The sequence below is a fragment of the Phocoena phocoena genome, chromosome 2 (assembly GCF_963924675.1).
Source record: "Phocoena phocoena chromosome 2, mPhoPho1.1, whole genome shotgun sequence".
NCBI lineage: Eukaryota > Metazoa > Chordata > Mammalia > Artiodactyla > Phocoenidae > Phocoena > Phocoena phocoena.
The window spans coordinates 86,727,074-86,739,909 of record NC_089220.1 but is presented as its reverse complement, the minus strand read 5'-3'; the positions used below and the strand labels follow the sequence as shown (position 1 = coordinate 86,739,909).

The 12,836-nt window shown below is 37.1% G+C and overlaps 1 protein-coding gene across 2 annotated transcripts in view; it reads right to left on the bottom strand.

Annotated features, from left to right (window-relative positions):
- Positions 1-12,836, bottom strand: part of WDR76 (WD repeat domain 76) — a 70,624-nt gene that overhangs the window by 6,000 nt on the left and 51,788 nt on the right. For both annotated transcript variants that reach the window (XM_065872185.1, XM_065872186.1), the window contains exons 9-12: positions 9,527-9,685; positions 4,191-4,408; positions 3,448-3,600; positions 1,774-1,827 (exon numbers count right to left, since the gene is read on the bottom strand). In XM_065872185.1, coding sequence (XP_065728257.1) covers positions 1,774-1,827; positions 3,448-3,600; positions 4,191-4,408; positions 9,527-9,685 — 584 coding nt within the window. The remainder of the gene's footprint in view (positions 1-1,773; positions 1,828-3,447; positions 3,601-4,190; positions 4,409-9,526; positions 9,686-12,836) is intronic.

Here is a 12,836-nt window from a genome sequence, read left to right as displayed (position 1 = left end):
CCAACCCTCTAGGTGGTCACAAAGCACCGAGCTGATCTCCCTGTGCTATGCGGCTGCTTCCCACTAGCTATCTATTTTACTTTTGGTAGTGTATATATGTCCATGCCACTCCCTCACTTTGTCACAGCTTACCCTTCCCCCTCCCCATATCCTCAAGTTCATTCTCTAGTAGGTCTGCGTATTTATTCCCATACCTAGAGTCTGTCCTACAGAGTAAAGTAAGTCAGAAAAAGAAAAACAAATACTGTATGCTAACACATATATATGGAATATAAGAAAAAAAAAGAAATGGTCATGAAGAACCTAGGGGCAAATATGGGAAAAAACAAATTAATTAAAAAAAATTAAACAGGAGGAGATCTTGTCACATGCTAGAAATATGGATGAACATCGAGGACATTATGTTAAGTGAAATGAACCAGTCACAAAATGACAAATACTGTATGATTTCACTCATATGAAGTATCTATAATAGTCAAAATCATAGAAATGGAAAGTAGAAAGATGGTTGCCAAGGTCTGGGAAAAGGGGGAAAGAGGAATTAATGTTTAATGGGCAGTTTCAGTTTTGCAAGATAAAAAAATTCTAGGGCCTCCCTGGTGGCACAGTGGTTGGGAGTCCGCCTGCCGATGCAGGGGACATGGGTTTGTGCCCCAGTCCGGGAGGATCCCGCATGCCGCGGAGCGGCTGGGCCCGTGAGCCATGGCCGCTGGGCCTGCGCGTCCGGAACCTGTGCTCCGCTTCGGGAGAGGCCACAGCAGTGAGAGGCCAGCGTACTGCAAAAAAAAAAAATTCTAGAAGTCTGCTGCACAACAACATGAATACACCTAACACTATTGCTCTGTATACATATAAATAGTTAAGATGGTTAATTTATGTGTTTATAACCACAACTAAAAATAAAGTAAAAAAATTTTTTAAATATATTTGGGGCTCTTTACTGCTCTCCAAAGCAAAAAGCAAAGCACTGCCTTTTTATTCTCTATATTGTAACACCATTAGCAACCCTTTCTTACTAAAGAAGTATGAACAATGGAGAACCACATTTCCCTCTGCCACTCAATGACCCTATCTCTACTGACCTGTGAATCATCACACTGGATAATTTTAATATGCATTAGAAACCAATAAACTGGAATTAATAAAGTTTGAAAAAGGAAATGAAGAGGGAAATTCTGTGAAAAAGAAAACAAACATGCTTAAATATAGCCTCTATAGACTATAAAACTCATGAAGCAACAATCAACATACATTGCACACCCTGTCCCCAACTTCATAAATACTAATAAAGAGGTATGTCTAGGAAGAAGGCATTGCATAAAGTTTGATGTAAAATACATACATTAAAAGTAGCAGATGCAAAAAAAGGGTAACCAAACAAAGTAAGTGGGAAGGTGGAGAGGCCCTCCAAGCCCAGAACAAACAGGTGCAAATAAACAGAGCTTCAGCTAGCCTCCCCAGCAAGTAAGTCTCAATAGGATAACATGAGTAATTCAGGTTGGAATAAAGTCACTCACCTTAACCAAAAACAACCACCCAGAGGCAGAGAACAGCTACTGACTAAAAGAGATTGAACCTCTTTACAGAAACAGGAAACCTGGAAGCAAGAACCCTTCTGTATAGGATAGGAACTAGCAACCTGGAACACTGGAACAATGTAATACAAAATCAGACCTATTACATCTCCTTGACAATCAGATGTCCAATGTATGCACTCCAACAAAGACCTCATAGTAATCCAGGGTCTACTTTATTTGGCACATGGAAACCTACCTGATGGTGGTGAGAAGAGGAATCTTCGAGGATATACAGCTGCTGTCAAAGATTCTACAAAATAAAGAGCAAGAATAAAGGAGCACACTCTTTATTGTTTCTTAATAATTTTCTGAAATATTATCAGTATATTTAACAAGCTTTTCACTGGTTCATGATATGAAATATGATTGTTATCTTAAAATATATAGGATCAGGCTCTAACAAATCTCAGCTAATATATTTACAAAAGTTACAAAGAATATTATAAAATTCAGTGCTTATAGTTTAGTGTGGAAATTACTTACTTAGACATTATTACTCCAAACTTAAATGTACATTCTAAAGTGATAATCTAGACTCTATATTCAGATTCACAGTAATATAAGTCATACATAAGGGATGTAGTCTGAAAATGCAAAAATAACCTAAAAGTGTATGCATGTATCAAGGGAGACTCATCAGTTGAGGGCGTGATAGTGTCACTTCCAGATTCTGGCAAGACTAAGACTGTCCAGTGACCAAGGGGAGGAGTTCTTGTGGGGCAACTGGAGGTATCCAGAAGCCTCCACTAGGTACCCTGGCAGACAGAAACTAACCGAATCATCACCACCTCCCCCTTCTCCTTGTGCCTAGCTATTCCACTGAAATTTCTTGGCACTAGAGCTTATTAACTAATTAGATTACTAGAAAGCCAAATCACTAATGGCTAATGTAACAAGAGTAAACTCTGCAGTGCAAATGAACAGGAATGGGACAAATAAGTAGCCCTTAACACAAAGAAAACTACATGGGTGGAAAGGGGACACTGAGCTGCCACTGTCTGGTGACTAAATCTCTTAATGTATTACCTGGTAATACTTACACACTTTACTAGAAATTAACCGGGTACCTGTCACACACTATAAACCATGTTCTTCCCAATAGATGTGTCTAAACAGAAATTAGGTGCCTTTCTAGAGCCTGGCCCACAGCATACATTTAACAGATACTTGTTGAATGAATAATGAACGAATTCCAAAATCACTTAAGGTAAAACTCTCATAAACAGAGAATTGCTTGCAATGTTAAGCAAAATCAGAGATTTCAGAAGAGAACAAAATCATTTCCTTTGTGATTGCATTAACATTCTCCACATCTTTTTTAATTGGCATTATTTTCTATTTTTGTTCAATTGGTTTATATTACATTTTAAAATCCTTTTTTAGGAAGTAGCTATAGAAAGGTATCAAAGCTAAAACCATAAAATTTTATCCAGTAGTTTGTATAAAAGCCCAATTTTTGCTACCTTTTCTGCCTGCCCATGGCCTGGGGCTCTGCAACTTCGATTCAGCACTTCACTTGTGGGGTAGACCCCACTATCTCCAAAGTAAGAGCTTCTCCCTATGCTAAAATTATCTCCCTTCCAAGATATCACAAGCCTGATTTCATCTGATTTCAGTGCTAAAAGCAAAGACTGACATCACTCTCCAGGGTAGCTACAGACCTTCCCTGCCAATCTCAAGGAAATCTACAGATCCCAAAACTGCTGAAAAGCCATTAAGTACAGGTCATTGATCTTTGGAAACCTAGACATGACTATGAAACAATAACGCTAGTGATTTAATAAGGAGCAATAGTCAACAAAGCTACTGTTTAACACAGTAACTACAGACTCTAGATTCCTTAACAAGTATTTCTGTCTTCCCAATTTACCTCAGCTTACAATCAGCACATGTGGTTACTACTCTGTTACCAGTAAGAGGTGAAAAATAGGCAGAAGCGATGCTCTTTGTGTGTTCAGTCAAAGAAATCAAAGGCTTGATTCTACTGCGATTCAGGAACCTTGCATCATAAATATGAATATCCCTGTAACAGGAGGAATAATTCTCAGTGTTGTCACAGTACACATAGTAAGACTCTACAATAGCACTGAACATAAATTAGACACTCAAATACTCACTACATTGAAGAACAGTTAAGACAGAACCCTCTAATCTTCTATATTAATTTAGAAAACACTGGTATAGAGTAAGAAATAAGAAAAATTTCAAAATTATAGCATATATATGTAACCAGGTGGGTACAGAGAGACAAGATTCTAGCTGGTTTTCTAATCTATCCAAGAAAAAAGTTAACACAGACCAAGAAGTTATAGGTCACATGGAACTTTTATATTTTTTACGTACGTTCTTCTCAAAAGACTAGAAGTAAACGCATGAGGCCAAGGAAAACAAAAATGTATATTTTTTCAACACTTGCGCTATTAAATCCAAAAGAATCTCTCATTTTAAAAATAATCACGTTAAAAAAAAAAAAAAAATGCTCAATCAGTGTAGAAAGGAAAATTATTTGGTCTGTGGGTATTACAAAAAAAGTCAGAAGTCTTTGACCACCAAACTAAAACATTACTCCTAACATTAAAAGGCCTAAATCATAAAATTTCATGAAGGACATACCTTAATCCCGCAGTGATAAAATACTGTCTATGCACTGGGTGGACATGTACAGTTCTTATTTTGCTCAAAGAAGAATTGATAAGTTTCTCACAAGAAGTTCCAGGCGTCCGCCTATCCACTAGTGACATACTTCCATCCCAGTGACCTACTATTAAAGTGGAGGCGTCTTCTGCCAAGAAGTCAAAGGAGGAAAAGCTACTTCTTTCATCTCTATATACCTAAGGATATAAGTAACAATCAACTTATGTAACACTCTTCTTTTAAAGAAAGCCAATGCATAAATTCTTTGTTAAAAGGGTAACAAAACACTTAACCCAAATAACCTCATTTATCCTCCCATGATCCCCACAAGAAGCATAGGGCAAAATGGTAATCTCCTTAGATGGAAACTAAGGCACTGATCAGCTGTGAGACTGCAATCAAACAGCCCATCCACCCATGTCAGGGCTACATCCCAAATCTCTTAAATCCAATAAACCTCAGATGCAGATCTACCCTGTGAAACTTACTAGGAAATGGACTGAATCTGAATCTTACCCAGTTGAAATACCTTAATATACCAAGTAACTTTGCCAACTAAGTCCAAGGTATATGGCTTGAATGCTCACCTACTCTTGGTGGAAGTGTAAATAGATACAAAATTTTTACAGCAATCAGGACACATCTATCAAAATATTTAATGCTTATACATACCCTTTGACCCAGTAATTTCACTAAGATATATATAAGGATGCTTGCTGCCAGACTGCTTATAACAGCAATAAAAAGCAACCTAAAACGTCCACCAAAAAAGATCTGGTTAAATCATGATGGTACATCTCTACTTTGAAATACCATGCAATGCTAAAAAAGAATGAGGTAGATTTGTGCTATTAACTGTTGAAGATATACTAGTAAATTAAAAAAGCAAGTTGCAAAAAACTATGTATATAGTGTGAACCCATTAGCACAAAGAAAAAAATCTGTATCTATATGCTTGTAAGTATATGTGTACTTTCTGGAGGCATACACAAAAAATACAAAGGTTACTTCGGGAGAGTGGGAATGGGGAAAGGGCAAATTTAGTTTGCACACCCTATTTACTGTAAGTTTGTGGGGGTTTTTTGGTTGCACTGGGTCTTCGTTGCGGGCTTCTCTCTAGTTGGGCGTGCAGCTTTAGTTGCCCTGCGGCGTGTGGGATCTTAGTTGCCCGACCAGGGATCAAACCTGTGTCCCCTGCATTGGAAGGTGGATTCTTAATCACTGGACCACCAAAGAAGTCCCCTACTGTAAATATTTTATCATGAGCATGTATTATTGTTATAACTTTTTAATCACTTACAATCCACAATGTTATTACTTTGGGCTTAGGGCTCACACATATAAGGAGTAAAAAATAAATGTTGTAGAATGTGTCAGTACTCAAGTAAGAGAGAATTACCACAATTCTTTTCACTTAATCATGAATTGCTACTGACTTTTAGTTTTAATAACAAGTATTACTATAAACTGAGATTAACAAATTAATACACCAAAGGTATCCCAACCCCTATACCAAAAAAGCCCAATATACACAAATGAAACTTGACGTATTCAGTCATTATATTAAAATGGTTAAGTGCAGGGGATTTGGAGTCAGAGAGACTCAAGTGCAAATTCTAGTTCTGCCTTTTCTGTCCTTCAGCAAGCTAATAAACCACTTTACCTCAGTTTTTTCAACTGTTAAATGGGGAGAACATTACCTATTTCATAGGGTGTTATTAGGCTTAATAATATATACAAAGCACACTCAGGTTAGTACCTAACACAAGGTAATTGTTCAATCAGTAGTATCAGAAGCAAATTACTGATACATGCAATATCATGGATGAATCTTAAAAACATTATGCTAGGTAAATAAAGCCAGACACAAAAAGCTACACACCATTTGATTCCATTTACTTGACATTTTAGAACAGGCAAAATTATAGGGACAGTAATCACATCAGTGGTTGCCAGGGGCTTGAGGAAGGGGGAGAGGACTGACTACAAAGGGTCATGAGGTAATTTTTCCAGGTGATGGAAATTTTTTATGTCTTGATTGCAGTGGTGGTTAAACAGGTATATACAACTTGCCAAAACTTATAAAAGTGCACACCTAACAAAGGTACATTTTTCAATATGTACTGTATACCTCAATAAACCTGACTTTTAAAAAAATAAATAAGTGGATAACTCTTACAACTCAATACTGAAAACACAGATAACCCAATTAAAAAATAGGCAAAAGATCCAAATTTCTCTAAATAATTACAAATGGCCAATAAGCAGATGAACATGCTCAGCATCATTAATCATTAGGGAAACGCAAATCAAAACCACAATGAGATACCACTTCATACCCACAAGGTTGGCTATACTCACCAACAACAACAAGCGTTGGAAAAGATGTGGAGAAATGGGAACCCTCACATATTACTGATGAGTATGTACAACAGCGAAGCCAGTTTGGGAAACAGCTTGGCAGTTCATCAGAATGTTAAACATAGAGTTAGCATATGACCCAGCAATTATACTCCCAGGTATATACCCAAGAGAAATGAAAGCACACAAAACTTGTGTATGAATGTTCATAATGGCATTATTCGTAATAGTTAAAAATGGAAACAACCCAATTGTTCATCAACTAATGAATGGATGTGTAAAATGTGGTACAGCCACACAAGGGAATACTATTCAGCCACTAAAGAATGAAGTACTGACACATTCTACAACATGCATGAACCTTGAAAACATTTTGATAAGTATAGAAGCCAGTCACAAAAGACTATAAACTGTATGATTCCTTTTACATGCAATGTCCAGAACAGGCAAATATGCAGAGACAGAAAGTAGATTAGTGGTTTTCTAGGACGAAAGGGGAAATCGGGAGTACTTGATAAGCAAGGGGTTTCTTTTGGAGGTGATAAGTATTCTAAAATTAGATTGTGGTAACAGTTTCACAACCCTATAAATACACTAAAAACCACTGGATTTTACACTTTCGAATGGTATGTGAATTATATATCTCAACAAAGTTGTATTAAAAAGTAAGTACAGGGCTTCCCTGGTGGTGCAGTGGTTGAGAGTCGGCCTGCCGATGCAGGGGACATGGGTTCGTGCCCCAGTCTGGGAAGATCCCACATGCCACGGAGTGGCTGGGCCCGTGAGCCATGGCCGCTGAGCCTGCGCATCCGGAGCCTGTGCTCCGCAACGGGAGAGGCCACAACAGTGAGAGGCCCACGTACCGCAAAAAAATAAATAAATAAGTACAATCAGTTATTATTAAGTGGCTGATAAAACATAGATGTACCTTCAAATTTCAAACTCCAACCTTCCTGTAAGAACATAAACAAATACAAAACAGAATGTGACTTGCATACATAACTATATGGTATGCATTAATAACCAAATTGCTACCATTAAACAGTTTAAAGAGGACTTTTCACAAAAATTATTTCATTTAATCCATGATTAACAGCCCATCCATTTCCAATAAGGATTTTAAATATCAATGTTGCTCTTAAAAACCTATTTTTTAAAAGGTAAAAATAGAAATTAAAAGAAAAAAAAGCAAAGACACTAGTAAAAAAAGAAACTGTTTCTTCTAATTGTCAGTAATTAGGAAATCAAGTCTGACCAGCAACACATTAACAGTCTTGAAAAGTCTTTTTTTCATATGGTTAAAAACAGACTTAAAAGAAATTAAACATCCTCATTTTTAAAAGAAAACTCAAAAACTATTAGCTCTCAAGAAGAGAGAAAAAGCCTTCCCAACTGTAAGAAAGATCATTTTAGGAGTTCAGTGAAGAACAAAAGCAGTTACATATTATACTATAGCTATTAAAATAATTAGTTAAAAACTCTTTTATAAGTAATTATGAATCATCTATACATAGAATATTAAAATAATGACAAAGACAGAATGCGTTAACTTTGAGTACTGGCTTACATAAAAAAATTAAGGCATAAAATTAGATCATCAATTAGTATTTATGATGATAAGCCATAATCAGTGATGATACCCTGTTTTCTTCATTGTCTATCACATATAAAATGCTCTTATACGGAGGACCTCTAAAAACTTTAAAAGTCCCATTCGAAATAAGCTAAAGAATGAAAACCTACATCTAAACCATCCTAAATTTCACAAAGATTAAAATCCATATAAAAAAGAGTTTGATTTGTAGGAATTCTCTTAATGAGGAAATCTGATATGGTTAAGCAAATCTGAAAGCTCACTTGAAATATGTTTGTTGTAACATTAAGTAGTAGATATTTAAGTAGTAAACCAAAATGTAATCACTGGGATCCAATATTGTGAGGATTCCTCAGGCCTTTGGAAGCTTCTGGCCTACCCAACCAGAGATCAAACCAATTTGAAAACCTCCAAGGGGTAAGTAGTCTGGTTAACTTGGTAGGCTATCTCTGGGAGGATGGACAGTCACGAGTAATGAGACCAACATCTTTCAACTATTCTTAAACTTCAACTTAATCTTACCTTGCAGGGGTTAGGCTAGCCCAGGAAAAGACCTTATCCTCAATAGGTGGTTATGAATAAACCTGGCCTAAGATGTTCTGATAAACCCGCTTAGGTGTCCATTTCTTGCCAGAGTACAATTATATGACATCAAATGGCAGTTTTTCATTCTAACTTCACCAGATAAAAACAGCTGAGCTAATCTCTCTACCATCAGCTATACATGGCATATAAGAGATGATAAATCTTAGCTAGAAGACAGAAAACCAAATTTTATAGTTTCTGTGTTATATTACTGGCCAAAAGTTTTGGACAATGTATTATAGAACTGTTATGTGATGAATTTCTCTAGTCTTTGTTGTCATATCTAAGACTCATCCCCACAAAATTCATATCTGCCAAGGCTAGAAATAATGAACAAAAGTATAATAATATTCCAATATTTTTTCCTGAATAAAAGAGGACAAGTTTTAAGCCTTAAAACAGAATAAGTTATTTTATTTAAAAGCTTTCTGCAAAAATAAAAAATAAGAGCAAAAACTTACTATGTACCAGGCTCTGTTTTAAGTAAATGCTTTATCTACATTAACTCATTTAATCCTCATGACAATCCTATAAGGTAGATACTATTACCATTCCATTTCAAAACTAAGGAAATTGAAGCACAAAGAGGTTATGCAACTTACGAAGTTCACACAAATAGTAACAGATGGGATTTGAATTTAGGCAGTGTAGTTCTAAAGTCCCTATTCTACACCATCTCACCCAGTTTGATGGTATAATATAATCATTCATGTGGCATTTCATAAGGAATCCAGAATATCACCTGAGGTCCATATGCAAACATGTTAACATTTACCTCCTCAAAAACAGCTCTGGAAAAATCCCCACAGCGTAATGTGCCATCATAGCTCAGTGACAGCAGGTGAGCTGGATTGGCAGGCGAGAAGTAAAGACAGCTAACTGGTTGACTATGGGGTTGAAAAATATAAACTCCATCTTCTTTAGGTTGGTGAGTCTGGAATAGAGTTGGGGGGTGGGGAGAGAGACAAAAACTGGTGAAAAGCAGTAATATTTTCTACATCATTATGTCATTAAACTATTTGTTTGTATTATATTCAGTCTTAGTCTATAATTGTACCCACCTTCCCACTCAGAAAGTCAGAACTAGAAACTTTAGACTCTCACTAAGTTACTTTTTCCTAATTTTCAATCCAACAAAATTAAGTCACATTTATTTTAATAGTTTCCAGCTTTTTGCAACTAGCCAACTAGTTTTTCATAATACAGAGGGGAAAAAATTACTGCTTATAATGACTTCAGTTCATAAAATTCTCAGGAAATGTGAAATTTACTTTTATTTCACATGCAGGATAATTCCTGACTACCAAAACTTCTATCAATACCACTCCCACTTTGCTTGCTAAGTGTGCTTCTATACGAGTATGTCATTCTCAGCTCAATTTTCATAAGGTGTTTGGTCCTGGCACAAAATGAGTTTTAAAAATATTTTAACCCCTAAATGCCCCATGAAAAATGCATGTGCTTGAGGGACCTCCCTGGTGGCGCAGTGGTTAAGAATCTACCTGCCAATGCAGGGCACATGGGTTTGAGCCCTGGTCTGAGAAGATTCCACATGCCGCAGAGCAACTAAGCTCATGCGCCACAACTACTGAGCCTGCACTCTAGAGCCTGCAAACTACAACTACTGAGCCTGCGAGGCACAACTAGTAAGCCCACATGCCACAACTACTAAAGTCCACGAGCCTAGAGCCCATACTACACAACAAGAGAAGCCACCGCAACAAGAAGCCCATGCACAGCAACGAAGACCCAACCAAATATAAATAAATAAATAACAGCCAAAAATAAATAAATAAATTTATTTTTAAAAATACATGTACTTGAATTTCAGTAGTGATATTACTACTTCTAAGGATTATTGTTTCCACAACTGGATTAACAGCTCCGAAATCATCATTTTTTGGATTTTGATGTTATATTCTTATGCCATATGTCATATTATGAACCAGAACAACTTTCATCTCTAAATCTAGCTTAGAGGGCTATGAAATACTCAAACACTTTTGTTTTCGTCTTTTTTATTTAAGTTTTTAAATAAAGAGAAAAAAAATTTAAAGAAAATAAAGAAACATGAAAAGAGAAGGAAGGAGAAAAATTACAATCACACAAACTCCTCCTCCTACCCAGAGTTAACCACTGTTAACATTTTGGCATATTTATCTATAGCATATATTTTTTAGAAAAACAAAACTCTCCATTGTTATAAGGAACTCAAACAAATATACAAAGAAATATACAAAGACAAAAGTTTTGAAAAATCATTCAAAACCCAAAATTGACCAAAATTATCATTAAAATACTAAGTGATCATTAAAGATGTCTATACATGGGGCTTCCCTGGTGGCGCGGTGGTTGAGAGTCCACCTGCCGATGCAGGGGACACGGGATCGTGCCCCGGTCCGGGAGGATCCCACATGCCGCGGAGCGGCTGGGCCCGTGAGCCATGGCCGCTGAGCCTGCGCGTCCGGAGCCTGTGCTCCGCAACGGGAGAGGCCACAACGGTGAGAGGCCCACGTACCGCAAAAAAAATAAAAATAAATTAAAAAAAAAAAAAAAAAAAAAAAGATGTCTATACATGTACTTATTTATACAGATAGGACGACAGAGAAGAAATATAGAAAAAAAAATAAAAAGGCCACTTTAAGTAGTATTAAATTTAACTATACTTTAGGGGCTTCCCTGGTGGTGCAGTGGTTAAGAATCCACTTGCCAATGCAGGGGACACGGATTCAAGCCCTGGTCCAGGAAGATCCCACATGCTGTGGAGCAACTAAGCCCATGTGCCAGAACTACTGAGCCTGCACTCTAGAGCCCTCAAGCCACAACTACTGAGCCTGTGTGCGACAACTACTGAAGCCCGCATGCCTAGAGCCCATGCTCTGCAACAAGTGAAGCAACCACAATAAGAAGCCCACACACCACAATGAAGAGTAGCCCCCGCTCGCCACAACTAGAGAAAGCCCACGCACACCAGCGAAGACCCAATGCAGCCATAAATAAATATAAAAAAAATTTTAACTATACTTTAAAATAATAAAAGAAAATCAAGCTGAAGGAATTTTTGAACTTCGAGTATTTCTTTACAAGAGCTATCTCCTAAGAAGGAAAAAGTAGAAAATATAAAGCAGTTTTAGTCATTACGCTTTTTAATTTAACTATGTATGTCTCAATTTTAGACAATTTCTATTGACTGAGAACATTATTCTCATGCCTCCTTCAATCTCCCCTTTCTCCATCTCTATATTTTGTTATTTTTGTTTTTTCAAGGTTAACAACATTCATATCCAGTTCTGTAACCATAATTCATATGGCTGTTTAATATTAGTTCTGTATTTAAATATTTATTTCATTTATTTTTGGCTGCGTCAGGTCATAGTTGCGGCACATGGGATCTTGATTGCAGCACGTGGGATCTTTCATTGCAGCACACAGGCTCTTCATTGTGGCACGCGGGTTTCTCTCTAGTTGTGGCGTGCGGGTTCTCTCTTTCTAGTTGTGGTGCGTGGGCTCTGTAGCTTGTGGCACGCGGGCTCTCTAGTTGAGGCCCGCGGGCTTAGTTGCCCCACAGCATGTAGGATCTTAGTTCCCCAACCAGGGATCGAACCCACGTCCCCTGCATTGGAAGGCAGATTCTTTACCACTGGACCAGGGAAGTCCCAGTTCTGTATTTAAATAGATTCAATACTCATCATCAATTTTTCTGTCAAGCTTCTCCATTCCTGAATCCTTAATTTTGATTTACTTTCAACTGGCCAAGATTTGTTATCAAGCAGTTTTTTCCAAATAAACTCATAGGTCTTCAATTTCTTGAATTTTTTCAGATGTGAAAAGACCTACCTGCTGTCTTTACATTAGAATAATATCTTGGGCTGGGTATGTATTCCAGGCCACACTTCCTTCTCTCAGAACTTTGTAGACATTACATGAAATGTTGCTGTAGAAAACTGAGGCAAACCTGGCTTTTCCCCTTGAATATAATTTGTTTTTCCTGCCTAAAGAATTCTTTATCCTTTAAGTCCAAATCTTCCTAGAACATGGCATACACACTCAAATCTGCCAATCTAATTCTGTCTTTGCAGAAAAGT